This window comes from Hemicordylus capensis, chromosome 16 (genome assembly GCF_027244095.1).
Source record: "Hemicordylus capensis ecotype Gifberg chromosome 16, rHemCap1.1.pri, whole genome shotgun sequence".
Taxonomy (NCBI): Eukaryota; Metazoa; Chordata; class Lepidosauria; order Squamata; family Cordylidae; genus Hemicordylus; species Hemicordylus capensis.
Genome location: NC_069672.1, coordinates 16,676,204 through 16,701,921, shown reverse-complemented (window position 1 = coordinate 16,701,921; position 25,718 = coordinate 16,676,204). Strand labels below are relative to the sequence as shown.

At 57.7% G+C, this 25,718-nt stretch overlaps 1 protein-coding gene across 6 annotated transcripts in view; it reads left to right on the top strand.

The window, feature by feature from the left end:
• Nucleotides 1–1,800: 1,800 nt before the first annotated feature.
• CROCC (ciliary rootlet coiled-coil, rootletin) overlaps nucleotides 1,801–25,718 on the top strand; it is a 37,123-nt gene continuing 13,205 nt past the window's right edge. For 3 of the 6 annotated variants that reach the window (XM_053281266.1, XM_053281265.1, XM_053281264.1), the window contains exons 1-24: nucleotides 1,801–2,225; nucleotides 4,824–4,968; nucleotides 6,767–6,918; nucleotides 12,901–13,092; nucleotides 13,796–13,879; nucleotides 13,990–14,087; nucleotides 14,834–14,999; nucleotides 15,232–15,338; nucleotides 15,947–16,174; nucleotides 16,478–16,574; nucleotides 17,624–17,728; nucleotides 17,861–18,109; nucleotides 18,864–19,063; nucleotides 19,385–19,567; nucleotides 20,206–20,350; nucleotides 20,522–20,668; nucleotides 21,100–21,330; nucleotides 22,110–22,303; nucleotides 23,303–23,430; nucleotides 23,638–23,807; nucleotides 24,107–24,286; nucleotides 24,391–24,525; nucleotides 24,648–24,791; nucleotides 24,972–25,210. In XM_053281266.1, the coding sequence (XP_053137241.1) occupies nucleotides 2,157–2,225; nucleotides 4,824–4,968; nucleotides 6,767–6,918; nucleotides 12,901–13,092; nucleotides 13,796–13,879; nucleotides 13,990–14,087; nucleotides 14,834–14,999; nucleotides 15,232–15,338; nucleotides 15,947–16,174; nucleotides 16,478–16,574; nucleotides 17,624–17,728; nucleotides 17,861–18,109; nucleotides 18,864–19,063; nucleotides 19,385–19,567; nucleotides 20,206–20,350; nucleotides 20,522–20,668; nucleotides 21,100–21,330; nucleotides 22,110–22,303; nucleotides 23,303–23,430; nucleotides 23,638–23,807; nucleotides 24,107–24,286; nucleotides 24,391–24,525; nucleotides 24,648–24,791; nucleotides 24,972–25,210 (3,788 nt within the window). In that variant the 5' untranslated portion in view covers nucleotides 1,801–2,156. Of the gene's footprint in view, nucleotides 2,226–4,823; nucleotides 4,969–6,766; nucleotides 6,919–9,930; nucleotides 10,299–11,376; nucleotides 11,428–12,222; nucleotides 12,485–12,900; nucleotides 13,093–13,795; nucleotides 13,880–13,989; nucleotides 14,088–14,833; nucleotides 15,000–15,231; nucleotides 15,339–15,946; nucleotides 16,175–16,477; nucleotides 16,575–17,623; nucleotides 17,729–17,860; nucleotides 18,110–18,863; nucleotides 19,064–19,384; nucleotides 19,568–20,205; nucleotides 20,351–20,521; nucleotides 20,669–21,099; nucleotides 21,331–22,109; nucleotides 22,304–23,302; nucleotides 23,431–23,637; nucleotides 23,808–24,106; nucleotides 24,287–24,390; nucleotides 24,526–24,647; nucleotides 24,792–24,971; nucleotides 25,211–25,718 lie in introns of those variants that run through there. The other 3 variants (XM_053281269.1, XM_053281267.1, XM_053281268.1) reach the window with 2 other exon arrangements.

Here is a 25,718-nt window from a genome sequence, read left to right as displayed (position 1 = left end):
TCCCTGAAATAGTACCAGTGGCTGACGGGAAGCCGGGCTGAAGACAGCATGTCCTGGTGGTGGTGGTGGTAGGTAGTGGGCGGAAGTGGCCGGCTTCTTTCCCAGCAGGGGTCACATCCTTTCCCCAACCAAGGACGGCCTCTTTCCCCAGCCACGCTGCTTAGCTAGTATAAGCTCCAGCAGCTTAAGGAGCTTACGCAGGGCCTGAGCCCAGCTGGCCTCCCTGCCAGCCACACTCTGGCAGCTGCCGCTGGCCGAGAGGCCGGACAAACGGTGAGGGCGGGACCCAGCCCCTCCTCTGGCAAAGGTGACCCAGCCTCCTCTCCTCGCAGCACCAGGTGGCCAGCGCTATAGTAACGGCAGGCAGAGAAGCCAACGAACAGCCCCAGTGAGTTTGGGGCTAGTCATGCCGCTGGGCCCGAGCCATCTCCACAGGTGAGTTCTGGGCCCGGAGTCTGCCTGGATGCTTGACATGCTTTGCAGGAGGGATGCTCAGGTGGGAGGCAGGGGCAACAGAACAGGTGCTGATGCACACACGCTGGGCATTTTGGGGTTTGGGAAGAGTTTCCAGGGCTCGATGCTTGTGGTCAGTCCAAGCAGGAGATGGCCCTCCTCCATCCTGGTGTATGCATTTGCTTCCTGGTGGGGGAAATGTACTTTGCACGTGCTCTGATGCACCCTTTTTATCAGAGTGCAGCACTAGAGGCCTAGAGCAGAGAACCTAGATGAGGCTGCCTTCTCCCGAGTCAGGCTCTTGCTTCAGGTAGTTCAAGTCTTGTCTGCACGGACTGGCAGCAGCTCCTTGGAGTTTCACGTGGGGTTTATCCCTGGTCCTCCCTGGAGGTCCTGCCAGGGATTGAACCCGGGGCATTCTGCATGCCAAGCAGAAGAGCTACTAAGCCTCACCCTAAACACAAGGGGCGTGTGAATTTATTATACACACACAAACACACAAATTTATTATAGAATTTATGAATGTATTACAGAATTTATTATACATACACAAACTTATGTCTGGGGGGTTTGCAATAAAACAGCACAAATGAAAACAAAATCAAGATGTTAAAACATTAGAAATAATTCAAAATTTAAAGCCATGTTAAAATTGGTGTCTAATTAAAAGTCTGGGTGAACAAATTGTTTCTCGACTGTGACTAAGGATGTCATTCAATCTAGCTGCCTTATACTGAGTCAGACCCTTGGTCCATCTAGCCCTGTGTTGTGTGCACTGACTGGCAGCAGCTCTCCAAGGTTTCAAGTAGGGAGGGGCCTTTCGCTGCCGGCCCGATGCTGCCGGGGAGTGGATCTGGGGCCTCCTGCATGCAAAGCAGGTGATCTTCCTATACGAAGAAGCCGTCTTCTGCAGAATCAGAGCCCTCGCTTGATCTCGCTCAGGGCTGCCTACACTGCCTGGCAGGGGCTCCCCAGGGCTTGAGAGAGAGCGGCTCTTCATGCCCAGCCCTGCCTGCAGAGGCTGCCAGGGACTGAGCCTGCTGGGCCCCTCCCCGCAGGCCAAGCAGGGGCTCTGCCACTGAGAGAGGACCTTGGAGCGGCTGAGTCCGACCCGGGGTCCATCCAGCTCCGCACTGACGGGCAGCATCTCCTCGTCTGCAGGGTTCCAGGCTCCGGGGTCTCTCCCAGTCCTGCCTGGAGGAGATGCTGCTGGCCCGGGATGGCGGCGGGCGTGAGCGCGGCGGAGGGGAGCAAGGCGCAGAAGCCGGCCGTGCTTGCAGCTGGGCAGAGCCAGAGCGGAGGCTCTTAGGACCTGCGAGGAGCGCCCGGCTGCAGGAGCGGCTCCAGGAAGGGGTGGGCGCGCGGGCCGGCTCAGTCAGCCGCTCCTCTCCTCCTCCTCCTGGCTGGGGGATTGGCCAGCCGAGGAGGCTCCCCGAGGGCCAGGCCTGCCCGCCCGCCCCTGGCACGCCCCTCTCTGGTGCCCGCGCCCGGCAGCAGCCCCAGCCCGAGAAGCAGCGCGCTGCGCTCTGCAGCCTGCCCCTCGGCCAAGGAGAGCGAGGCGGGCGCGCCTTCTGCGCGCATCTCTGCTGCTGCTGCCGCCGCCGCCGCCTGATGGGAGCCATGCGGGGCGCCGCCGCCGCCCCCGGTGCCTGGCAGGGCCCCCCGCAGGCCGGGGCCGTCCCGTAGGGCAGCCCCCGCCCCCCATGAGCAGCCCAGAGGCCGCCGCGGAGCAGGAGGAGGGCGCCGAGCAGAAGCTGGAGGCGGTGGTGCAGGTCAGTGGCCGCCGGCGGGAGCTTTGGCCGAGGGGGCGGGGGTCTCCATCCATGGAGCGAGCGCGCGCGCGCAAGTCGGGGTCGCCTCGCTGCTCTGCCCCACGCCGGCTGGGCTGGCAGATCGGGTGGCGAGTGGAAGAAGGGCGCTATGGGGAGCGTTGCTGGCGGCGGCGGGGTGCATGCGAGGCGAAAGATCGCGGCAAGGGCTCCTCCTTGGCAGGGCTGGCCGTCGGGCATTCGGCTAAGTTGGGGGGCCCCCCGGGCTGCGCGATGCTGCGGAACGAGGACTCCTCTCCTTCAACCCTTCTTGACACACACAGGGATGGAGGAGTGGATGAAGTGCCGTCCAGTCGGGGTCGACTCTGAGCGACCACCTAGAGAGATTCTCTCCAGGATGGATGGTCTGTCTCCAACTTGGCCTTTAAGCTCTCTCAGTGGTGCATTCATTGATGCTGAATTTGAGCCCATCCACCTGGCTGCTGGTCGTCCCCTTCTCTTTCTTTCAACTTTCCCCGGCATTATGGACTTCTCAAGGGAGCTGGGTCTCCGCATAATGTGTCCAAAGTATGATAGTTTGAGCCTGGTCATTTCTGCCTCGGGTGAGAATTCTGGATTGCTTTGTTCAGGATCCATTGGTTTGTTTTCCTGGCTGTCCATAGTTTCCTCAAAAGTCTTCTCCAGCACCCAAATTCAAAAGCATCCATGCTTTCCCTATCTTGCATCTTCGCACACACCTACACACGCACAGAATTGTGATCTGATATAAACCACAGAAGCCACACTACTCGTGAAGGCATTCGAGTAATTTCAAGTTTCTCAAAGCAACCAAGTAATTGCTTTGGGCAGGAGGGGAGAGATAGTATTGGGGGTGGGGAGATGCCAGCAAAGCAATGCCCCCCCATGGATATGGTGCCTTGTGGCAGAAGTTTGGGACTGTTGTCCCAGTACAGATCTGACCCATCCGTTGCTTCTGATGAAGCAGGCTCTTCTAGACCACAGCAAAGTGGCGAGTAAGCAATTTGCGGCCTGATCCAGCTGCTGCTTGTGACCGGACTTACTCCCCAGTGGGTGGGTTTATGTCTAGGATTGTGGCCTGAGGCCTTTCAGGCACACAGTCGTGGGCACCGTGGGCACCGTTACTACTCACGGGAGTCTGTAGGATTTACACCTGAGTCAAAAGGCTGAAGGTCTGTTAGATGCCACGGGACCCTCTGGGACTAAAAAGTTACATGCCGCTGGGTCCCTTGAGCTGTCATTTTGCTTCTGGCTGTAATGGATAGACAGTGAGGGGGTCTCTCCACTCAAAACTAAGTAGACCCCATACACTTGAAGCCAGCCCACCTGTGCCTTAGGTCAACCCCCACCTGTGCGGGTTGCTCTATATGTATGTATGTATGTATATATATATGTATTTATTTTATTCAATGTATATGCCACCCTTCCAAAAATGGCTCAGGGCCGTTTACATCAAAGTAAAAACAATGTATTTACATGTATTTATTACTCAATTAAAATATCCATATCTTGCATCTCTGAATCCACTCAGGTGCTTGGAGTTGTCGAGCAGACCTTTGGGGTCCTGTGAGAATCCTAGGTTTGGTTTGGTCGTAAAGAAAGACTGTGGTGCTCCCAGGAAGGAGGGGAAGGGGCCTCTCTTCTGGCCCTCCTCTCTGGGTCGCGAGGCCAAATTTGGGTCCCGTCTTGCGGCTGACCTGAAAAATCTTTTCCTGGATCAAGGAGCACAAGGAGGGCGCCTTGATTGGATTGCTGGGCATTAGAACTCTATATGTGTCTATCCTGGAATAGAAAAGCAGCGAACTGTGCCCAGTTCTGAGGCACAATCCGGGAGATGTGAGCTGTTCTGGGTGTTGAATCCTCCCTCCTAAAGAAACTGCAGGGTGGTTGTTATTTACTCCCTGGTTGCCACATTTGGGGTTCTTTAGTTAAGAATAAAATAAACTGGGGTGGATTCATAAAAACGTGTGCATGGTTGTGCATGGGTGGGGAACAGGGACAGGGAGAAGTTTCATCCCACAAAACTGGCTGACCATAAAGTGTAGCAGAGAGGCAGAAGGAGCCCTTCTTCATGTAACTAATCTGTGGAACTTGCTGCCACAAGGTGATGGTGATGGCTGCTGGCTTTAAAAAAAAGATTTGCACAATCATGTAGAGAGAAGGGCTCAAATGGCACATATTAGCTTCGATCGTGAAATGAAGCCTCCATGTTTAGAAGTAGTCTACCTCTGGGGCTGTCGCCTGGAGCCTGCTCCTGCCTCTTATGTGTGCTCACTTGCCCTGGTTCTGTGGCCCAAACAGGGCTGGTTGTGGGTCCAGCGTAGAAGCAGGACTTGAATCTGGCTTCCCCAGCCTCAAAGTCTCTCTCTCTCTCTCTCTCTCTCTAGCTCAGGGGTCCATAGTTGTTGGACTTTGGAACTCTCTTCTGGTTTGCACACGCCGCCCATCCCTGATCCGTGCACCCTCTTGGTCTTTGGCTTCTGCCTTTGCATCCCGGAGGGGTCCCAGGGCATTGGGGTGAGGGGCCTCGGCTTGTTCAGGCCTGGTGTCCGGAGCGCTGACTTTGTCCTTCCTCCCTGGCAGAAACTGGAGCGCAGCGTCCTGATCTCGGCGGAAGGGAAGAGCCTTTCTCTCAGGGGCTGCTGCTGCGGGGACTCGCCACCCACCCGCTTGCCGGCCCGAATCCGAGAGATCGTCACCAAGAACCTGTCGGAGAGCGATAGAGAAGGTACGGCCGCAGGAGACACAGACCGTTTCCAGCCTGGTGGGGATACAGGACAGAGGACCACTCACAGTTCCTGGGGGACGACGAGGCCAGGCACGGTGCCCGGACTTAAAGTTCCCTCGTTGCCATTCTCAAGGACCAACCCACCCACCCCCAAATTCCCCCCAATTTTATCTGCTGTTTAGAAGACCGTCTGGGAGCTCACCTGCCCCAATCTCACCAGGACTTAGTTGCTGTATATCACCACGGAGCCATTTCCCTTGCACAGGCATCGAGTGGGTCCAGATAACCGGAGAGCATTGCTTCAGAGAGCAGGGATTCTCGACGTTGGGTCCCCAGATGTTATTGGACTTCAGCTCCCAGAATTCCCAACCAAAGTCCACTGGGGCCGGGGATTATGGGAGTTGAAGTCCAATAACATCTGGGGACCCAACGTCGAGAATCCCTGCTTTAGAGGATGCCCGGGGTCTGAACTGGCCCTCCCTCAGGCAGCGAAAAATGCAGGCTCCGTGTTTCTCCTTCGCAAGCCTTGTGCTCTGGCACGTGATGGCCGAGTCGTGGCCCATTGCCTGTTTGGCTAGGGTGCCAGCCACCTGGCCACTGGCTCTGTGCTGGGTCTTCAGCATTGCCCGGTGACTGCTGTGATTCTCTGTACTGCCTGGAAGTCACTGGTGTGCAACCAGACTTCGGGACATATGGCTGCTGGCAGAGAAGCCACGAGGCTGGCCCAGGATAGGAAGCGACGTCTGTTTCTCTGGGTGTGGTGCTTCTCTCTCTCTCTCTCTCTCTCTCTCTCTCTCTCTCTCTCTCTCTCTCTCTCTCTCTCTGTGATGTGTGGTACCTTCACGGTGCCATTGAATTTGGGCTGCATTTTTACGGAGATGAAGCTGAGAGCAGGGCTGACATTAGTCATTCAGGATAAGATTTATGGGGGAAACATCCCCCTTTCCCCCCGAGAGGTCCCTGAAATTATTCCACAATTACTCATCCCAATAAATTAGCCCCTCATCTATCCTGAAATAAAAGCGCAAACCACAACATGTTTTTCAGCTGAGAATGAGTAGTATCTTTCTTTCCCCTGCTGCTCCGTGCTCTGTCACTGGTGGCTTTCCCATCAGCAGTTAGAATGTTTGTCAACATTCCCTGGCATCACATCCGTTTCCCATATAGATGCTATCTAGATGCAGAGTTCAGGGAGTACATAGAGACAGTGTGCATATCCATGGGGAGCCGAAGTGATGCCAAGGGATGTTCATGAACATTCCAACTGCTCGTGGCTTGAGGTCCACCTTTTGTGCTCAACTATTTATCCATCTCGAGCAGTGAGTTCCAAGGAGTAACAAAAGCTGTGGAGTGGCTCTCTAGAGAGCTCAGCCACTGAACATTTTAAGGAGCTCCCCTGCCTGGAGGGGCAGAGAATCTATTTCTGTCCGAGACATGACTTGATTTATTAATTTATTCAGGGCCATTGTATTAGGGCTAGCCAGTTTGGGCTGTGGAGTTCCCAGCATGCATGGCTCTGGCTGGATGCCATGCACGCTGAGGTCAAAGCTCCCCGACCCCTTTCTTAGGGGGCTCCTTTCCGTACCCACTCAGCATGCCCAAGAGTGGGGCTGCGGGGCTTTGGCCCTCCAGATGCTGTTGGACTACAACTGCCATCATTCACAGCCACGGTGGCTAATAGTCAGGGGTGTTGGGAGTTGCAGTAGCCCTTTTTTCCAGGCTGGTGCTCGTGGCCAGGCATGCCACCAGGGGAGTCCCTCGGCCCAGCTCACCCCCTGCTCCTCCCTTCTCCCCGCAGCCTCCTTCCACGCCGAGATGTCCTCCCTGCTGTCCCTGCAGGAGGAGAACCGCATCCTGCAACAGGAGCTCTCCCGGGTGGAGGATCTGCTGGCCCAGAGCCGGGCCGAGCGCGATGAACTGGCCATCAAGTACAACGCCATCAGCGAAAGGGTAGGCGCCCCGGAAACCCGTCCTCTCGCAGGCGGAGTCTGGCGAGGCTCGGAGCACCGTGTCCGACTCGAGCCAGCCTTTCCCGTGCGAGCCGGAGCGCTGCTGCTCTCTCCTGGGAGCTTGCCAAGGGTGCTAGGCGCTGTACAGTCCGCACGAGCAAAAGGGTCCCTGCCCCGAGGACCTTGCAGCGTCCCTCAGAGGGAGCAAGGTGTGAGGAGCCCCGTAGCAGGACTGGGGGCTGCCTTTGGAGACGGGGCTCCCGCTCTGCTCACGGTTCCCCCTGTCACTTCTGTGCTCTGCAAGCGATAGGTAGCCAGAGTGGTGCAGGGTGTTGGTCTAGGACTGAGGAGACCTGAGTTCGAATCCTGTTTCAGCCGTGGAACTCACTGGGAGATTCTGGGCCGGTCATGTATCTCTCGGCCTCGCCTACCTGAGGATAAAATAGGCTTGTACACTGCTCTGGGCTCCTTGGAGGAAGAGCGGGATAGAAATCTTATTAAAAACATTTCACATATTTTAGCCTCATTGGCACATGCAACAATCTATAGAACAACACAGCATACATTTAGTGCCAGAATCCTACATTCCTTTAGACACGGGTCTGTTTTGGAGCAGATCTTTATTCCTCTCGCCAGCAACGATCTACCTATACGCCCTGCTAAAGGCTGCAGAATTTGCTTTGGCGGCAAAGAAAACGCGAGTCCAACAAGATCCCAGGGGTGCCTTGCTTCTATGACATCTAAGTGTGTTAGAGGTGCATTTGAATTTTAAACCTTCCGATACGGTGGCAACCGAGACAGGAGACGATTTATTTTATTCTTCTTCATCGGTAGGGGAGATATTTTTCTGGTTTGCTTTGTAGGTCTTAGAGGTTCTGTTCCTCAGCTTTTGAACAGCGGTGGCCATTGGCTGGAGCACTGGTGTTTATACGTAAAGCACAAAGAAGTCCCTGCCCCAAGGTGCTTACAGTCTCCATGACAAGCCCACTTCCTGGTAGTGGTGGACAGGACTGGCTTTTTCTCGGGCTGATTCCAGATCTGATAGCTGAAAGTTACGGTGTCCATCCTGCGGTGCCGGGAGCTTCATTGGGGACCCCCGTGTGGCACTGGGCAGAGGCAAGCTGGCCCTTTTACCTCTGTTCCCCCACGGCCAATCTGCCTTCTCCCTTTCCAGTGGCCCTGCAGCGTCTGATGCCAGCAATCCCCATAGGGAGCCAGAGGTACTTGTGGGGTGGGACATTTCCCATGATCCCCTGGCTCTGGCCCTCATCCTGCTGTGTTTCCCACCCCACTCTCTGTGGGGTCCTGACCCTCGTGCTGTTGCTCAAGAAGAGACCCCGAGGAAGGCACCAGATGGCTATTTTGCAGGGGCTCCGTGTGGGGTGTGTATTTTGCATCCCTCTTTATGCTGAGAGCTTCGGCCTGTCTGGACAAGCCCAGCTAGCAGAACAAAATTGGGGCTTGTAAGGGCTTGCCCACTGGCCATGAAACCCGCAATGGGTTGCCGCTTCTCTTTGTCCTTGGGGTGGATTTGGGAGACTTTAATATGTGGGTCTTCAATGAACTTTCTCTTTCTTTCCCATGTTCTTGAGCAAACAGGCACCTTTCAGAGTGGTTCTTGTCTGTTTGCTGGAGGAGAGCAACTGGCCCCATCCAGCCCCAGCACGGCATCCCTCCAGTGGCTGTTGCTGAGGTCTCCCTCGTTTTATTTTTTTTTAAGACTGTGAGCCCTTTTGGAACAGGGAAACATCTTAGTTATTTTCTTCTTTTACACACACGGCTTTGAGAACTTTGGTTGAAAAGTAGTCTTCAGTATCTGTACTAGTAAGATAAAGGTAAAGTGTGCTGTCGAGTCGGTGTCGACTCCTGGCGCCCACAGAGCCCTGTGGTTGTCTTGGGTAGGATACAGGAGGGGCTGACCATGGCCTCCTCCCTTGCAGTATGAGGTGATGCCTTTCAGCATCTTCCTAGATCGCTGCTGCCCGATGTAGGGGTTTCCCTACAGTCTGGGAAACAGACCAGCAGGGATTCGAACCAGCCACCTCTGGCTTGCTAGTCAAGCCATTTCCCCGCTGCGCCCTAGGAGTATGCATTGCAATGGAACCAGGGAAATTAAATGCGTGGGAAGGCAGAATCCCCAAGCCGTCCAGACCCCGATTAATATTTGCGCGGCATGTTTGAGGGCACAGAGGAGTCCACCCTCCGGTTGTGTTTGCCGAGGGCTTGGATTTCTGCTAGTATGAAGTGCCGAGCGGGGCGGGGTGGGGGAGAGGCACCGGCCCCCTCAGGGCAGCCCTGGGGTCGGGGAGGGGGTCTTCTCTTCTTACAAGGCTTTGTTGGGGCTCAGCCTGCCTGCTCCAGTGGCCATGGTGATCAGCAGGAGATTTTGCACGGACTGCAGGTTGCTACGGCAGCAGTTGCTAGGGGAGACGGTAAACTTTGCTTATACAACCCCTGCCCAATTTGGCGGGGGCGGGGGGGGGAATAAACAGAGGAATCTGCCTTCTACCGAGCCAGACCCTTGCCCCCCTCCCCCGCTAGCCAAATATCGTCAGCAGTGACCGGCAGCAGCTCTCATTGCGGGATCTTTCCCAGGCCCTCCCTGGAGATGCTGCCGCCAGGGATGGCACCCGGGACCTTCTGCCTGCCAAGCAGAGGCTCTAGCACCGAGCAATGGGTGCTCCTAATAAAGACCTGACGCTGCCTGGGAACCGAGTCAGGCCCTTGGTCCAGCTCGCTCAGTATTGCCTGCACTGACGGGCAGCAGCTCTCCAAGGTTTCGGGCCAGGAGCCTTCCCTGCCCAGCTCGGACCTGGAGAGGCAAAGCGTTCGCGCGCCTCGCTGGGGTGGGGTTGGGGGCTCTCCTTGAGTCCGCTGCGCACACGTTTCGAAAGGGAGATGGGATGTTCAAAGGGGCCGGTGGGAGGGGCGGATGGCTGAGAGAGATGCTCAACAAGGCCCCCCTCCCTCTTGGAGAGGGCTTTTCCAAGGGCCGGGGGTGATGCGGGCGGGGGGGAGACGACTCAGACAAAGCCCCGGCCAGCCCGTCACGCGGTCCTCCTGCGCCTATGGCCGGGCCCCCTTTGGAGGGCGGGTTAGGGTCGCTGCTGTCCTGCCCGCCTGCCTCTCCATCCCAGTGAGAAGGGCGCTTTCCGCCTTCGGGGGTGGGGGGGGGGAGAGTTGGGCCAAGCCAGCGCGGCGGCGCCCACAGGCCTGCCCTCTGCCCCCTCGGGAGGCTTTTGTGCCCTGCTCGGGAGGGAGGTGTCGGGAAGGCAGATGTCGGGCGAAGCGGCCCGGGAGGAGGAGGACGCCGCTGCCGCCGGCGCCGGGGAGTCCCCCGGAGGACCCGGGGGCTCGTATGTGAGGAAGCGAGTCCGACGGGCAAGTAGCACCTGCTGCAGCCGCTGGGAGGTTGTGCGGGGCGGGGCGGGGGGGGAGAGGCAGCGGAGGGATGCTGAGGCCGCTGCTGAGAAGCTGGCCCGCGTTGCCGGAGGGAGGGGATGCTCTGGGCTTTGCCGGGAGCCGGGGGCGGGGCGGGGGCGGGGGTTGCACTTCAGAGCAGGTCTGTGTGGCTTGGGGGTGGCCGCGGCCCCTCCGCCTCTCGCACAGTGGGGCTCTAGTGCTCTCCAGACCGCCCCCCCCCGACGGTGCTCACTTGGCCCGGAGGGAGAACGCTGCCCGTGGAGGCCGTTCGCCTCTCTGAGGTCACTTCTCTCCCCCTCAACGGGCGCCGGCTGGTGGGGTCCGTTCACTCGCGGTTCGGTGCCCCGCGTAGTTCTCTCTCCTTGCCTGAGCGCAGATTTATGCAAAAACGAAGAGCTGGGGGCTCATGCGTGTCATCGGTCCAGGGTGCAGAATACGGTGTTTTGGACCGAGAGCAAAAGCTGGCGTTTAATAACAATGCTTAGCATTTCTGTAGTGCCTATAGAGAAACCTGTTTGTTTGTTTGTTTGTTTGTTTATGTGACTTCTAGACTACCCAAACTTTTGTCTCTGGGCGGTTGACATAAAAAACAATGAAAAAACAGATATAGAAGTTAAAACAATGCAACCATTTAAAATCAGCCATAAAATTAAAAACAGTCAGTTTTTAAAACTTGGGAAGCTTGGGGGAAAAGATGGGGTTTCAGACACTGTTGTTTTTTAAACCTAGCATTTCTATAGTGTCCAGAGCACTTATCACTTGTGTAGTCGTCTGCACAACGGCCCTTTAAGGTGGAGCAGCCTTCATATCTCCATATTGCAGCTGAGTCTGAGAGGGAGCGGTTTGCCTTGGGTCAGCTAGGGAGATTCGGGCCAGGGAAGTCCTCACCGGCGACTCGGTCTCTTTGCCACAACAGTGCTTTCCGTCTCACGCCTCCCTCTTCCTCCTTCCTTTTCTCTTCCCGGTTTGAGGGGGGAAATGCTGCCCCGTCTGCCCTGATCTCTGCTTCGACCCTCCACCATTCCTGGCCGCACAGCTGGAGGAGAGCCTGCGCCTGAAGGGGCCCGATCCGGTGACCAATGCAGATGTGGGTATCCCCGAACACTTGACATAACCATCTGGGAGAGAGTGTCCTCTCTGGGGATGCTCCCTCTCCTTACCAGGGAGGAAATCCTCCTGCTGCTTCTTCCCCATCCGGGGCTGGGGCTTCCGGGTCAGGGGTAGGGATGCCCAGATGGGTGTGCAACAACTCCGGCACCGCTTGCTTGGCGCTGGAACCGAGGGCCAAGGGGCTCTTGTGGGTTTTGCCCACCCGTTTAGCATTTCGCAAGGGTTAGGAAGTCAGATCAAAATACGACGTGAATTCAGCGCCATCCTCTGCATCGCTGCCTCATCCGTCCCCATCCCACCCCCTGCCCTCAGACAACTCTGTGGTTCCCCCCAGGCCCCTCTCCTCTTTGGCCTTTTCTCTCCTCCATGCTTCTCCCTCCACGGATCTTTTCCTCCAGTGCCGCCCTCCTCCTCCTCCTCCTCCCCTCCAGCCAACGGTGGGGCTCTTCCCACCGGCTCTATCCGCGCAGCGCCTTTTCCTCTGTCTCCCTCATCTCTCCGGAGAGCTCCGCTTGCCTTTTCCTTCCCAAACGGGCCTGGCGGTCCCAGGGTTGGTCCACATTCTTTCCTGGGCATTTTCCCTCTCAGCAGTCAAAAGTGCTTGTGAACATTCCGTGACCTCACAGCAAAGGCAGCCAATGTCTGGGGGGGATTTTGAGGCAAGAGGTGGGCGGGCCCTTAGCCACAGGCTGTTTACTGCGCCTTTGTGTGTCATTTGTAAAACTCGCATAGCGATACGGTTGATTGCAAGATGAAGTCTCATTATTCCAAGGGCATGGCTTTGGGGAGTGGTGAGGAAATGCATGGCTCTCTTTCCCCGCGGAGAAGAGCAGAGGGAAGCGTGCTTGGCGAGCGTGCAGCCCCTTGCCCCTGCGAGGCCGTTCGGATGGGCTGCGGCCTCCCCGGTTCTGCCCGCTGGAGCACTGACTATGCAATGTCTTTTGGTGTGGAAGCTGGAGCAGCCCCTCCACTGGAGCGCCACGGGGCTGGGGGCCCGGCAGAGAGAGGCGGAGCTGAGGCGGAGGGGCCAGTTGGTAAGCTGCTTCCTGCAACGTCATCGGCACAAGCGCGGGGGGCCTAGTGGTTAGAGCACCGACCCTGGATTCGGGTGGTGGGGGGGAGGCCTCCCCTCTTGTCTGCCGCCTCATATCCTTATACCAAGGCTCTGTGCGCACACCCGCAGCCGAGGGAGCACACAGTGCACCACGCATGATTAACCTGCGGAACTCATGGCCCCATGATGTTGTGTTGGCTGCTAGCTTGGATGCATTTCAAAGGGGATTAGACCGATTCCTTCTCCTGGAGGGGATCGCTGTTACGTGCTTTCTCTGTACAGCGCCTAGCACATTTTGGCATGAAACGGCCGTTGCACCCGCATTGGGGGTGGGGGGTCTGTACGGACTGTCCCGTGAAAGGGGCCTGATCCTCCTTTCCTTCCTTCCTTTCCCAGCTGGAGCAGGCCCTGCGCCTGGAGACGGGCGAGCGGGAGAGGGAGTCCCTGGAGAACAAGAGCCTCGCCCAGCAGAACATCGAGCTGCGCCGGCGCCTGGACGAGGAGCAAGCGGCCTACAAGCGCAAGCTCCAGGCCTACCAGGAGGGGCAGCAGCGGCAGGCCCAGCTGGTGCAGAAGTTGCAGGCCAAGGTGAGGCCCCGGAGACCCCTGCCGGCCAGAGCAGGCAGCCCAAAGGCCTGACTCCGCGGCACAAGGCAGCTAGGAAAGGGCAGGGGGAAAGGGCTCTGGGCAGCCCTGCTGATGTCCTTCCTTCCTTCCTTCCTTCCTTCCTTCCTTCCCTCCCCTCTTTCTCTCTTCTCACCTCTGTTCTAGTTCTTCTTTTCTTTCCTATTCACACTTTATTCTCCTTGCCTCTGTTTTGGATTTCTATCTATTCTTATCTCCTTCCTTCCTTCCTTCCTTCCTTCCTTCTGCCCTCAGCTATTCTTCCTTCTCGCCCCTCACTCCCTTCTCTCTTCTTCCCTCTTTGTCTCTCCTCCTTTCTTTCCTGTTCGCACTTGATTCTTCCTGCCTCTTTATTTCATCTCGACTTTCTGTTTTCTTTTGCTCTTTCCCGCCCTCCCATCTCTGTTCCTCTCTTCTTCCTTCTCCTCTCTCACTCCCTTCTTTCTTCTAATTCTTTTTAGATTGTGAGCCCTTTGGGGACAGGGAGCCATTGGCTAAATTTTATCTATATCTACATAAACCGCTTTGGGGACTTTTTGTTGAAAAGCAGAATATAAATATCCGTCATCTCATCTATCATCTCATCCCTCCCTTTGTCTTTCCTCCTTTGTGCCCCTTCCTCCCTCCCTCCCTTCCCTGCTCACTCCCTTCTTTCTTCCTCCCACAGGTCCTCCAGTATAAAAAGAAATGTAGTGAGCAGGAGCAGCTGCTGTTGGAGAAATCGGCAGAGTTGGAGCAGCAGAGCCTGGTGGTGAGGCACCCCTTTCCTCCGGACGCTGGGGGTGTTGGCGGGGCGGGATCCGGGGCGCCTGTGGGGCGAGTCTGAGCCCCGCCTGCTGCCTTCTCCCCCTCCCTGCTCAGAGCCGCCTGGACCTCACGGAGTCGCGCCTGCGTCACGACGAGGAGCACAGCAACGACCTGGAGACGGCACTCATCCGGCTGGAGGAGGAGCAGCAGAGGTCCGTGCTGGGTGGAGATGCGGGGAGGGGGCATGTTTAAAGGTCATGGGCCTGGGGGGGGGCGGGGTTTGGGGGTGCATCTGACCCTGCTCGATCAGGACTCTTGACCCATTTCGGATCTGGGAGAACTGCAAAGTTAAAAAAGCAAACCCATAGAGAATTGTGGGTGTTCTTTTGGGTTATGCATTTTTGCTCTGTTGTGTTAAAAAAAATAAAATCCCATCACTCCCTCATCCCCACCCACTTAAATTGCAAGAAGCATTCCCTCTGTGTGTATTTAAATGACATTTTTAAAATGTGCATTGTGCCGTGTCCTTGTGAGCTTAGCCGCTTTATTATTGTATAGGAACGTAGGGAGCTGCCTTCTACCAAGCCAGCCTCCTTGATCCCTCTAGCTCAGGGTTGTCTGCACGGACTGGCAGCCACTCTCCAGGATTTCAGTCAGAGGAGGGACTGTCCCAGGCCTCCCTGGAGATGCTGCTGCCCGGGACAGAACCCGGAACCTCTGCGTGCAAAGCAGATGCTCTGCCACTGAGCTACAGCCCCATCCTGCTAAAAACAAAGGGAACTGCTGTCTGCCGAGCTCAGTATTGTCTACTCTCTGACTGGCAGCAGCTTTCCAGGGTTTCAGGCTCGGGGAGCTTTCCCAGCCCTACTGGGAGGGGCTGCCAGGGACTGAACCACGGAGCTGTTATCATTCAGGATTATTGGCTGGCCAGATCCTGACCTCACGCCGCTCTCTTTAGGAGCTCCAGCCTTGCCCAGGTCAACGCCATGCTGAGGGAGCAGCTGGACCAAGCCAACACCGCCAACCAGGCCTTAAGTGAAGACATCCGGAAACTGACGACAGACTGGACGAAAGCCCGGGAGGAGCTGGAGCAGCGGGAAGCGGAGTGGCGGCGCGAGGAAGAGGTCTGGGCCTTGAGAAAAGTCTGATTGGGAAGCAGCCAGTCCTTAAAAAAGAAAAGAAAAGAAAAAATTGAAAGCGGTGAAATAGGTTTAGCAGGTTTTGGGAATAATCCGAGAGCCTGCTGAACCTGCTTGACCCGAGGCAAAGCTGGAAATTGCCTATTGTCGTTTTTGTTTTGTTTTTTGGTCTGATTGGTATATGGATCGGTAAGCTCCTCTTTTTCTTCCTCCCCAGTCGTTCAACACCTATTTCAGCAACGAGCACAGCCGCCTGCTCACCCTCTGGCGGCAGGTGGTGGGCTTTAGGAGACACTTCAGCGAAATGAAGACCATGACCGAGAGGTTGGTGTTTGGGTGGCTCAGCCTCAGGTTTAAACGGGTTTAGATCTGATTTTGTTTGCTGGGATATCTGCCAAAGGACTCTTTGGGAGCTGTGGGGTGTCGAGGGACGGAGGGCACCAGTCTCTTCCGGAGGGGTACATCGCTGAAATCCCGCACCAAGATAAGCTGCATTCTGTGCTTGCATAAATTATGCAAATCAATTCGCACCCTGCGGCTTCTTGGGCAGAATTTTCCTGCTGGTTGCAGAAAAGCCCTGATACCCTGACCCAGTTGTCGGTGCACTTCCCAGACTGTTTCGTCAGCCATGAGGGATAGAAACTTGCTGGGTTTTAGGATTTTAAAAAAGATACCCGAGATTCTTGGGGGGTGCTCAGTTTTGCACCTAGCAGATCCTGCCGTTTTCTTGCTCTTGCTTGGAATTCCCCAACGCCCCCGGTTCTGGGTCCCTCCTGGAGCGGCAGCAACAAGGGTCCCTTGGTTGGGAGCCGCCCCCCCCCCCAACCGCTCTCAGAAATGCACACCCTGAATTGTGTGTCTGGAGGGTGCCTCGGCAGGGGGTCAGAGGTGCAGCCCCCCGTGTGCTGGGGTGACGCTGCTCCCCCTTGCAGGGACCTCTCCGAGCTCAACCACGAAGTGTCCCGGTCGACCCGGACGGTGCACGCCGCCTGCTTGAACCTGAGCGGGAACCTGCGCCTGGCGGAGAGCAGTGCCAGCGTGGCCCTGGAGAAGCAGGCGTTGCTGACGGCGCAGCTGGAGGAGCAGCTGAAGGACAAGGTCCGGGACATGATCCAGCTGCAAGTCCGGTGCGACACCGAGAAGGCGGAGCTGATCAGCAGGTACCGACTCCGATCACAAAACCTTATGGAGAAGGGTGCCTTTTTGGCTTAGCAGAAAGGGTACCCGCTGGAACCCTTTCGTTTGTTTGGGACCCATAGCTTAGTGGGCAGAGCTTCCCCTCTTAAAAAGACCTCAGTTGGCAGAGTCGGGGGAAACCCTTGGAGAGCTGCTGCCGGCCAGAGTCTGGCGCGCCTGAGGTCGCGTCGAAGAGAGCATAAAAACATCCCATCCCCTGTGTTTGGAGAACCGCCGAGGGTCTGGCTCGGCCGGAAGCGGCTCCATCGGCTCCTTTCTCGCCCCAGGATCAACGAGGTCTCGTCCACGCTGGAGCGCCTGAAATCCCAGAATGCAGAGAAATCCAAGACAATTGAGACGCTGACCCAGAAGTTAGAGAGTCTGGTGAGAGGAAGCAGCTGTGTGTATGTGTGTGGGGGGGGGAGATGGGGGGGTGTCCGAGGCCCACAAGACAGCTGGAAGGGGAGGATTAACATGCAATTAATGGGTGTGTGGTTCCCCCCCCCCCCGCCCCCGCCCCCACAACAGTTCTCCAAGCTAATCCTCAACGTTATTTAGCAGGAAGCCTGCTTCAAAAGAACAGCCAGGTTGAGAAGCAAAAGGGAAGCAACTCTAAGGACTTGGCGAACCTAGGCAGCTGCCATATAATGAGTCAGACCCTTGGTCCGTCTAGCTCAGTATTGTCTACACTGACTGGCAGCGGCTTCTGCAAGGTGGCAGGCAGGAGTCTCTCTCAGCCCTATCCTGGAGATGCTGCCAGGGAGGGAACTGGGAACCTTCTGCCTACAGATGCTCTTCCACTCAGTTATGGCCCCATCCCCTAATGGGAGTATCCTGCGGTTCTCACAAGTAGTCTCCCCTTCAAATGCAAACCAGGGAGGACCCTGCTTAGCAAATTGAACCATTCATGCTTCCTACCACAAGGCCAGCAATCCTGCAGATGGAGATCCCGGCTGGGGAGTGAATGCCGATGGGGTCCCAGAGCACACGATACGGCCACCTTGCTGAAGACCTGCCGGTCAGAGTCTGGCATGCCTGAGGCTGCCGGCCAGCAGTCTGACTCAGTCAAAGGCAGTCTCTCCCCCCTCCCCTGCTTTTTCTTTGGGTGTGGTCAGTGCCTGGGTGGGAGGCCCATGTATACCACCTTTGGGGGTGGGGCCAGATCCCTGCTTGGCCTGCAGAAGGCCCCAGGTTCAGTCCCTGGCAGCATCTCTAGGTAGGACTGGGGGAAACTCCTACCTGAAACCTTGGAGAGCTGCTGCCAGTCAGTGCAGACAGTGCTGAGCTAGATGGACCGAGGGTCTGACTCAGTATAAAGCCGCCTCCTAGGTTCCTAACAGCCCAGGTTCAATCCCTGGCAGCATCTCCCGGTAGGGCTGGGAAAGACTCTTGCCTGGGACCCACGGCCAGAGCTCCGTGTTTCTGATTCCCAGGAAGGAGCTCGTGCTCAGGAACAGGCGGCCGCCGAGGCCGAGGAGATCGAGACCCTGCGGACGGAGTCCGAAATGCTGCAGCAGACTTTGCGGGACCTTGCGCAGGTACGGAGGGGCCGGGCAGAGGAACTCCCACTCTCGGACCCCGCGGGATGTGTCGGGTCCACGCAGAAGTGGACTAGAGAGCGGAGCCCCGGGGGAATCCCTCCTCAGCATCCTTCCTGCCGTATCGTGCAGGCCGTCATCTCCGACGCGGACAGCGGCATCCACCTCTCGGCTACCGACCGGGCGACTGACGCCTCGGACAGCGACGCCACCGGCTTCAGCTTGCGGGGCTTGTCCTCCAGCCTCCGGACGTCCTCCCCGCTCCGCCGTTCCTCCCCGCACCGGAGTTCCTCTCCTCGCCGCAGCCTCTCCCCGGTCTTCTCGGACTCCACGTTTGCGGTGGTGCAGTCGGCCTTGCAGAAGCGCCAACTGCAGCTTCAGGTGAGAGAGGGACGGCAGAGGGGGGCGGGGATATCCCACGTGACTATCCGTGTCAAAACGGGACCCAGGCGTCCGGGAAATGTGCCATCTCGTTACAGCTTTTAAGAGAGTCCCACAAGGAACGTTTCTCGTAATCTATATCATTTTTTTTCTCCCCCAAATCTCCTTCCAGAGGTTCAGGCTGTGTAGAAATTCCCTTGCCGGTCAAAAGAAACCTTGCAGGGGGTGGGGAAAGATCAGAAGGCTACCTTGGGGCTCAGCCTGCCCTCTGCTATGGAAGACCATTCCCCCAAACTCCCTTACCCAATTCAGCAAATTTCCTATATCCCGGGTTATGAATTTATGGGACAAACTGAAATTCTGCAGCTGGGTTCTGCAGCCAGTTCTTTCTGATGAGATAAAGCTTCTTAAGAGAATCCAGCTCACAGATGCTCTTTGTAAACTCCAGCGGCCCCTTTCTGGGATCTGAATAAGTTTTTTATTTTATTTATTTAATGTATTTTTATACCGCCCCAAACCCACGCGTCTGGGCGGTTTACAACAAGATAAAAACAAAAGTAAAACATGAGTTAAAAACAAAAACAAGACATTTCAGACACAACAATTTAAAGTGTTTAAAACAATAAGTTGGCGTACATTGACTTGTCCTTCGTAAGAGGCTCGACTTTCCTTCGGCCAGGCCTCGGGAGTGTGGGGCGGGCAAGGGTTTTCTTCTTCCTTCACCCCAGAGTTGAATTTGGTGCCTCCCGCCTAGGACATCCGTGCGAAACATGAAGCCTCGCAGGACCTGGTGTCTTCCTTGAAGAGGCAGCTGGCGGAAAGCGGGAACGAACGGCATTCCCTCGAGCAGAAGATCCAGCAGCTGAAGGACGACGTCGACAGCTTGACACAGGCCCAGGAGGACGCCGCCCGTGATGCCAGCCGGTTCCGGGCATCCGTGGAGCTTCTGAGCAGGTGAGTTGGCCGGCTTGATGACTGGGATCGGTTGCGGCAGCCTTTTCCATCGGAATCGTCCCGGGGGAGAGAGCTGCTTGCTAAGCCGTGGTCCACCAGCGGACTCCTAGAGTGCCCGGAGGAAAGTGCTGGATTGCTCCTGTGAGGCCAGGGCACCCACCTCATTGGAGGAGGGAGCCCGGCGCATCTCTGTATGAGTCCCCACAAGCGAGAAGGCACACCTGGAGAAGAGTTTGCAAGCTGGAGGAGCGAGCCCGGCACATCTCTGTATGAGTCCCTGTACGTTTCCACAGTATCTTCCCCCCCCCCCCTCCACACTAGTGAGAAGACTCACCTGGAAAAGAGCTTGCAAGTCGCGCAGGAGAAGTTGGAAGCCCTGAGGCAAGAGAACGGGAAGTTGCAGCTGGCCAACTGTGACCTCCACCGCCAGCGTGACAGTCTGGAGGAGGAGAAAGAAGACATCAGCAAGGACCAGGAGCGGGCCCAGAAGGAAATTGAGCGGCGGTAGGCGGGGAAGAACCTCCTGTCTTGTTGGCCGGGGCACGTGGTCTTAGGTTAAGTCCTGGAGTCCTCCTTACTTCAGCTGCTGTATACCGAGTCTGGCTGTGCTTCCAGCCAGCCCAGCACCGACTACTCTGACTGGCAGCAACTCCTCGGAATCTCAGAGAGGAGTCTCTCCCCTCCCGACTGCCTGACATCCTTTGACCAGAAATTTAACCCAGGACCTTCAGCATGCAAAGCCCATGCTCTGCCACTGAGCCTATTCCTCCTCCTAAATTTGAATTTATGCCCATCTCGGTCTCACTGGCAGCTTATAAACTCTGCGGGAGAAAGAAGCAGCCGGCGATTGCATTTCTCAAACTGAGCACAGCTTAACACCCGCTCCCCCATCCATGAAACACCCAATGTCTCTTTAATCCCACCCCCACCAAAAAAACAGTCCTGTGTAACTCAAAAGCTTGCACCTGCATTGGGAGCACAACTTAGTAAAAAATGTCCTTGCACCTGTCCGGCATATCTCCCAAGCCAACGTGCCCACTGGATCTTGGACTTCCCAGAGTGGTTACGAGGCAGCCGGGTGTGTGTGTCTGTGTATGTGTGTCTGTTGCCACCTTTGTGTTCTCCTCTGCCCTGTCCTGCAGGCACAAACAGCTGGAACAGCTGGAACAGAAGAAGTCCTCCCTGAAGAAGGAGCACGTGCTGATGAAGGAGGCCCTGAGCAAGGCCGTCCTGGAGAAGGAGGTCTCTGAGAACGAGAAGGCCGAGGTCGCCGAAGCCCTTACTAAGGTGAGGGACCGGGAATGCTCTGACGCCAGCCCTGCAGGGCCCGCTTGCCGCCTTCGCCAGTCATGCAAAAAAACTTGGGGGACTTCTGTTGAAAAGCGGGAGATCGGTATTGGTTGTCGTAGGAGTCGTTGGGTCCCTCCTGACGTGCTCTTTCCCCTGCACCTTGTCCAGGCTGAGCTGAGCCGGGCAGAGCTGGAGTTAGCCCTGAACAGGCTGAAGGCCGAGGAGGCCGCCTTGCGCGACTCCCTCTCCAAGATGAGCGCCCTCAACGAGGGGCTGGCGCAGGATAAAACCGAGCTCAACCGAATCATCATCCAGGTATGCCGCGGGGGTGGCTGGATGGGCCATGCCGAATCGGAAGGGCCATGCCGAATCCCGCCATCATGCTGACACGGGTGCAGGGTTCTGCATCCTTTCCGCCTCCAGGACCCAAGTTCCTAGTCCTCCAGACAGTGCAGAAAGTGCATCGAGCAAGTGGGGACCTGCCACAAAGAGTAGCGGGGTGTCTGAAGCGGAAGCCATTCGGGCAGCTGGGCAGCCTGTCACGGGGGCCCTTGGGCACTCTTTGGGGTTTGCAGGGTGCTGCAAAGCTCTGTTAGGGGTCAGCAAACAAAGCGGGGAGGGGGGTGTCGAGGAGGAGGCTGACCGTGGTTGGGCGGAAGGAGGAGAGAGGAGGGAGCAGCAGCGCCCGCTAATGGGATTCCTTTGTGGTGTCCGCCCCCCGCCCCCTCCCCGCCGTGGGGGCCCAGCTGGAAGAGGAGAAGGCCTCCCTCCTGAGGAAGAAGCAGGAAGTGGAGCAGGAGAAGGCCACGATCCGGGACGAGCTGGTGCGGCTGGAGCAAGAGAAGCTGGACCTGGAGGCGGAGCGGCAGGGTCTGGGGCAATCTCTGCAGGCGTCAGAGCAGAGCCGGGAGATTCTGGAGCGGGAGGTGCTGGCGCTGCAGAAGGACAGGGGCCAGATCCAGGAGCAGCTGGGGCAGGTAGGCAGCGGGGGCGGCGGGGCAGGGGGTGGCGGACCCCCCAGCCTCCGCGTGCTCGAGGCCGGCTGGCTTCCTCGGGGGAGCTCGGACGGTCTCCCAAGTTTGGGGTTAGGGTTAGGGTGATGCCGTCGACTGGCTGTCCCGGGAAGCCCTGCAAGGCAAGTCAGCCTTGTTTAGGCACAAGCCTTGCTAGACCTGAGCTGCTGCTGCTGCTGCTGGCACCCTGCAAGGCCCTGGTTGCCTCGAGCGCAAAAGCAAACGTTGCTGAACCTGACAAGCTGCAGAGGCGAGCTCTGATTGTCTGGCGAGCGGTTCTGGCAAACCCCGACCTTCTCTGCTGGACCGGTGTGGTGGGAGAACGCCAGTCTCCTACAGACAGGAAATCGTGTCCACAGCGTTGTTTTCTTGGTGACCTGGACCTGCTGTATCCAAATCCTAGCTCTGGGGAATAAGGGCGGTCTGTGCATGCTCAGAAGTGCTCTTTGCGCCTCTTTGTTCCAGGGCTGAGACCTGGTTCAGGGGCTCTTAATCTTGTTAGATGGCTTTGGGCGGAGTGGGGGTGAGGAATTGGCTGTAGTAGCTGAGCGAGGCCATGGAGGCTTCACAGTCCCTCCCTCTCTTTCTCTCTCTCTCTCCTTCCTTCCTTCCTTCCTTCCCCTTTCTCTTCTCTCCCTCCTTCCTTCCTTCCTTCCCCTTTCTCTTCTCTCCCTCCTTCCTTCCTTCCTTCCCCTTTCTCTTTTCTCCCTGCCATTCCTCTTTTTCCTTGCTTGCTGCCTTAGTTGTCCCGCCAGAGGCACGCAGCCGGTGAGGAGCTGGCGCAGGCGCTCAGGGATCTGGAGCGCCACGGCGAGGCCTCGCTCCGGGCTGGCAAGGAGAAGGAGGCGCTGATGAAGGAGAAGGCCAGCTTGGTGGTGCAGCTGGCCGCCTCGGAGCGCGAGAATCGGGGGGTGGCGGAGGAGATGGCGGGCCTCAGGTAGGCGTGGGGCGGAGGCCGGTGGGCCCCCTTCCTCTTCCGGCACCCCGGCTGCACAGAGGTGGCCACGTCCAGTGGGGCTGTTGGTGTGGGGCTGGTCTGTTGGCTGGCTGGATCTGGGAGGAGCCCTGGGATGGTAACCATGGCATGGTAATGTTGGCAAACAAGCCAAGAGGGTGGGTGTGTCTGTGGCAGGACTTGGCTCCTGTTCTGGGCAGGTGGAGGATCTCCGAGGTTCGTATCCTGTCTGGCCCCTTTCCAGGGCGCGCGCACACACCCAGCCCAGTCCTCCCTTGCCCCTAAGTCCCTGGAGAGGAGACACAGCGGCAAAAGGTTTTGCACCCAGCCTTGGTGTTCCCCTCTCAGAGCGAGCGTCCCAAAGCACAGGGACCCATTTTGCATTCTGCAATCTGTGGGGAGGAGAGCTGGTCTGGTGCCAGCAAGCAGGAAGGGTCCCCTTTGCTGAGCAGGGTCTGCCTTGGTTTGCATTTGGATGGGAGACTGCATGTGAGCGCTGTTGGGTATTCCTCTGAGGGGAGGGGGCTGTCGCTCAGCGGAAGAGCATCTGTGCGTGGCATGCAGAAAGGCCTCGGCTCAATCCCCGGCAGCGTCTCCAAGTAGGGCTGGGAGAGACGCCTGCCTGGAACCTTAGGGAGCTGCTGCCAGTCAGTGTTGACAGTACTGAGCTAGATGGACCAAGGGCCTGACTCAGTCGGAGGCAGCTCTCTCTGTTTGTAACCGCCTCCAAAAGCTGCCTGAAGCAGTGTCCCTCCCCACATCTCCGGGCAGCGAGCTTCACATCAAGAAGAGGACTCAGAGCGCCGGCAAGGAAACAGAGGCTAGATATCGGGACGTTGCTCTGGGAAGCTGTGGAAACATTTTCCCATGAAGAACGGCAGAGCCCCGCTCTCTTGATGCAAAGCCTGCACAGTGTCTGGGTGTGAGGCCGAGGCGAGGCGGCGGGAGCCCGATTTGACCTTCCGCTTCTGGGTCCACCAGGTCCGAAAAGGACGCCCTGGAGACGACCCTCTTTGACATCCAGCAACATCTGGCTCAGCTGGAAGCCCGGAAGGAGCAGCTGGAGTCGGAGAGCCAGAACTTGCTCCGGGTCAGGGAAAGCTTGCAAGGTACCCTGGGGAATTACCCCTTTGGGGTCTCACGGCCGCCTGGATGGCTTTTGGCCTTTGGTGCAGGTGGTTGCTCAGATGTCTTAAGGGGACCCTTTTCGGTCTCTCTGTCTGTCTTTGTCTTTCTCACTCTCCTTCCTTCCTTCCTTCCTTCCCCCTCTCTCTGACTCTCTCCTTTCCTCCTCCTCCTCCTCCTGTCCACGACAGTGGAGCTTGCAGGCACCCACAAGCAGATGGAGGCCGAGGTGAGCCGGCTGGAGAGAGAGCAGGAGCTCTTGGCCCAGCAGCTCAGCCAGACGGAGCAAGACGGGCAGGCGGCTCTGAAGAAGGCCCAGGCCGCTCACGAGGAGGACGTGGACCGTCTCCAGAGGGAGAAGGTACGTGCCAAGCCCGGCACAGATGGCTCGGCGCGCAGGATCCCGCCAGGTCTGCGCTTGGGCTGCAGCGGGGAGAGTGGAGCAGCGTTCCTTGCGGAGAAGGCGTGCCGTGCGCATGTGCGGGATGCCCTCTAGGTTTGGGGCGCCCTCCTTTGGTCTCTGCCTCCCTCACCAGGGCAAACGCTCTTTAATGTGTGATTTAGAAGATGGATAAAGTTGGCCGCGGGGAGAGGCCTGGGGTCTGTGTGTGTGTGTCTGCCTGTGACTCCGTTTCACCCCTGGGATTCTGGTCCTCGCAGGAGACCTTGAGGCTGGAGCTGGACGCGGAGCACGAGGAGGTCCTGCAGCGCCTGAGCCAGGAGCGGGAGGAGCTGCTGGCCCGCTGCGAGGCGGAGAAGGAGGAGCTGAGCGAAGAGGTCACGGCCCTCCAGCAGGAGCGGGACGAGAGCCTGCTGCTGGCCGAGAACGAAAAGCAGCAGGTGAGCCAAGGGGGTGACCAAAGGGGGCAGGTGACCAAAGGGGGCAGCGGGGCGGAGGCTGCGGGGCTGACCCCCTGACCTCCCCCCCCCACCCCCGTGCCCAGGCGCTGTCCCTCAAGGAATCGGAGAAGACGGTCCTCCTGGAGAAACTGTCGGGTACCCAGCAGAGCCTGAGCAGCGTCACCCTGGAGATGGAGAGGCAGAAGCGAGACGCCCAGACCCGCCAAGAGCAGGAGCGGGTAGGTGCCCGGCAGACCGGGGAGGCCGACCCCGGGGAGCTCTCTGGGGAGCAGGGGCTAGCTGGGCGCTTGGAGGTCTGCCCCAAATCTCAGCGGAGGCGGGCTTTCCCTCCCCTCGGCAGAGCACCATCAACGCCTTGAACTCGGAGCTGCGGAACCTGCGGGCTCAGTTCGAAGAGGCCATCGCGGGCCACGAGCGGGAGGCGAAGGCCCTTCACGAGCAGGCCCGGGACCTGACCCAGCAGCGGGAGTCCGCCCTCCGAGAGGTGAGTGGGCTCTCCTGGCAGACGGCTCTTCCCCCGTCTCTGGGGTTCGCTTCCTTCTCGCTCTGTAGTTGGCTTGCAGGACCTTCGTATTCAGAGGCCCCGGAAGTCGGTGGGGAGAGGAAGCGTGGAAAACGGACCCGAATGCCGATGCTCCTTCTCTCATGCTCCTTTCCTGCCCAGGTGGAGGAGCTGAAGACGCAGCTGCGCATGCTGGAGAACGCGCGCGACCTGATCCGCCAGGACCTGCTGGAGGCCCACCGCCGGCTGCGGGAAGCCCAGGAGGCCCACGACCTCCAGCACAAGGAGACGGCGGACCTGCGGAGGAGCCTGAGCGATGAGGCCAAAGAGAAGGAGGCCCTGCAGAGGTCCAACGCGGAGCTGCGCGCCACCGTGAAGCGGACCGAGAGCGAGCGCATCAGGTGAGGAAGGAGGCGGCCTGGGGAGGCTGGTTCTCCCTCCCTCCCCCTCCCATGGCCGGTCCCTCCTCTGCCACTGACTCACCACGTGGGGTCGGGCAGGTCCCCCTCTCTCCACCTTCATGCCTGGTTGTCAGAGGAGTGGGCCAGTCAGACGAAGCATTATTTGCCACATTTGCAGAAGGTTATTTATGGCATTATTGCTGTAAACCGCCTAGAGACTTTGGTAGTGGAGGGTATACAAATATGTTAAATAAATAAAAGTTATTTGAACCAGCCCCCCGAGAGCTGAACAAAGGTATGGAGCCTCTTTCTTCAGATGCAGTCTAGCTCCGAATACCCCAAAAGCCAAGCAAAATTGTCTTCACACCCTGTTTGTGGCCTCCTTACGAGCAGGATGCTGAGCTAGGCTGACCGTCGGTCTCTTCCAGCATAGTAATTTCTAATATAGAACCTCCCTGTCCTGAGGCAGTCTACCTCTAAACAGCAGTTGCTGAAGAGCAGTGGCCGG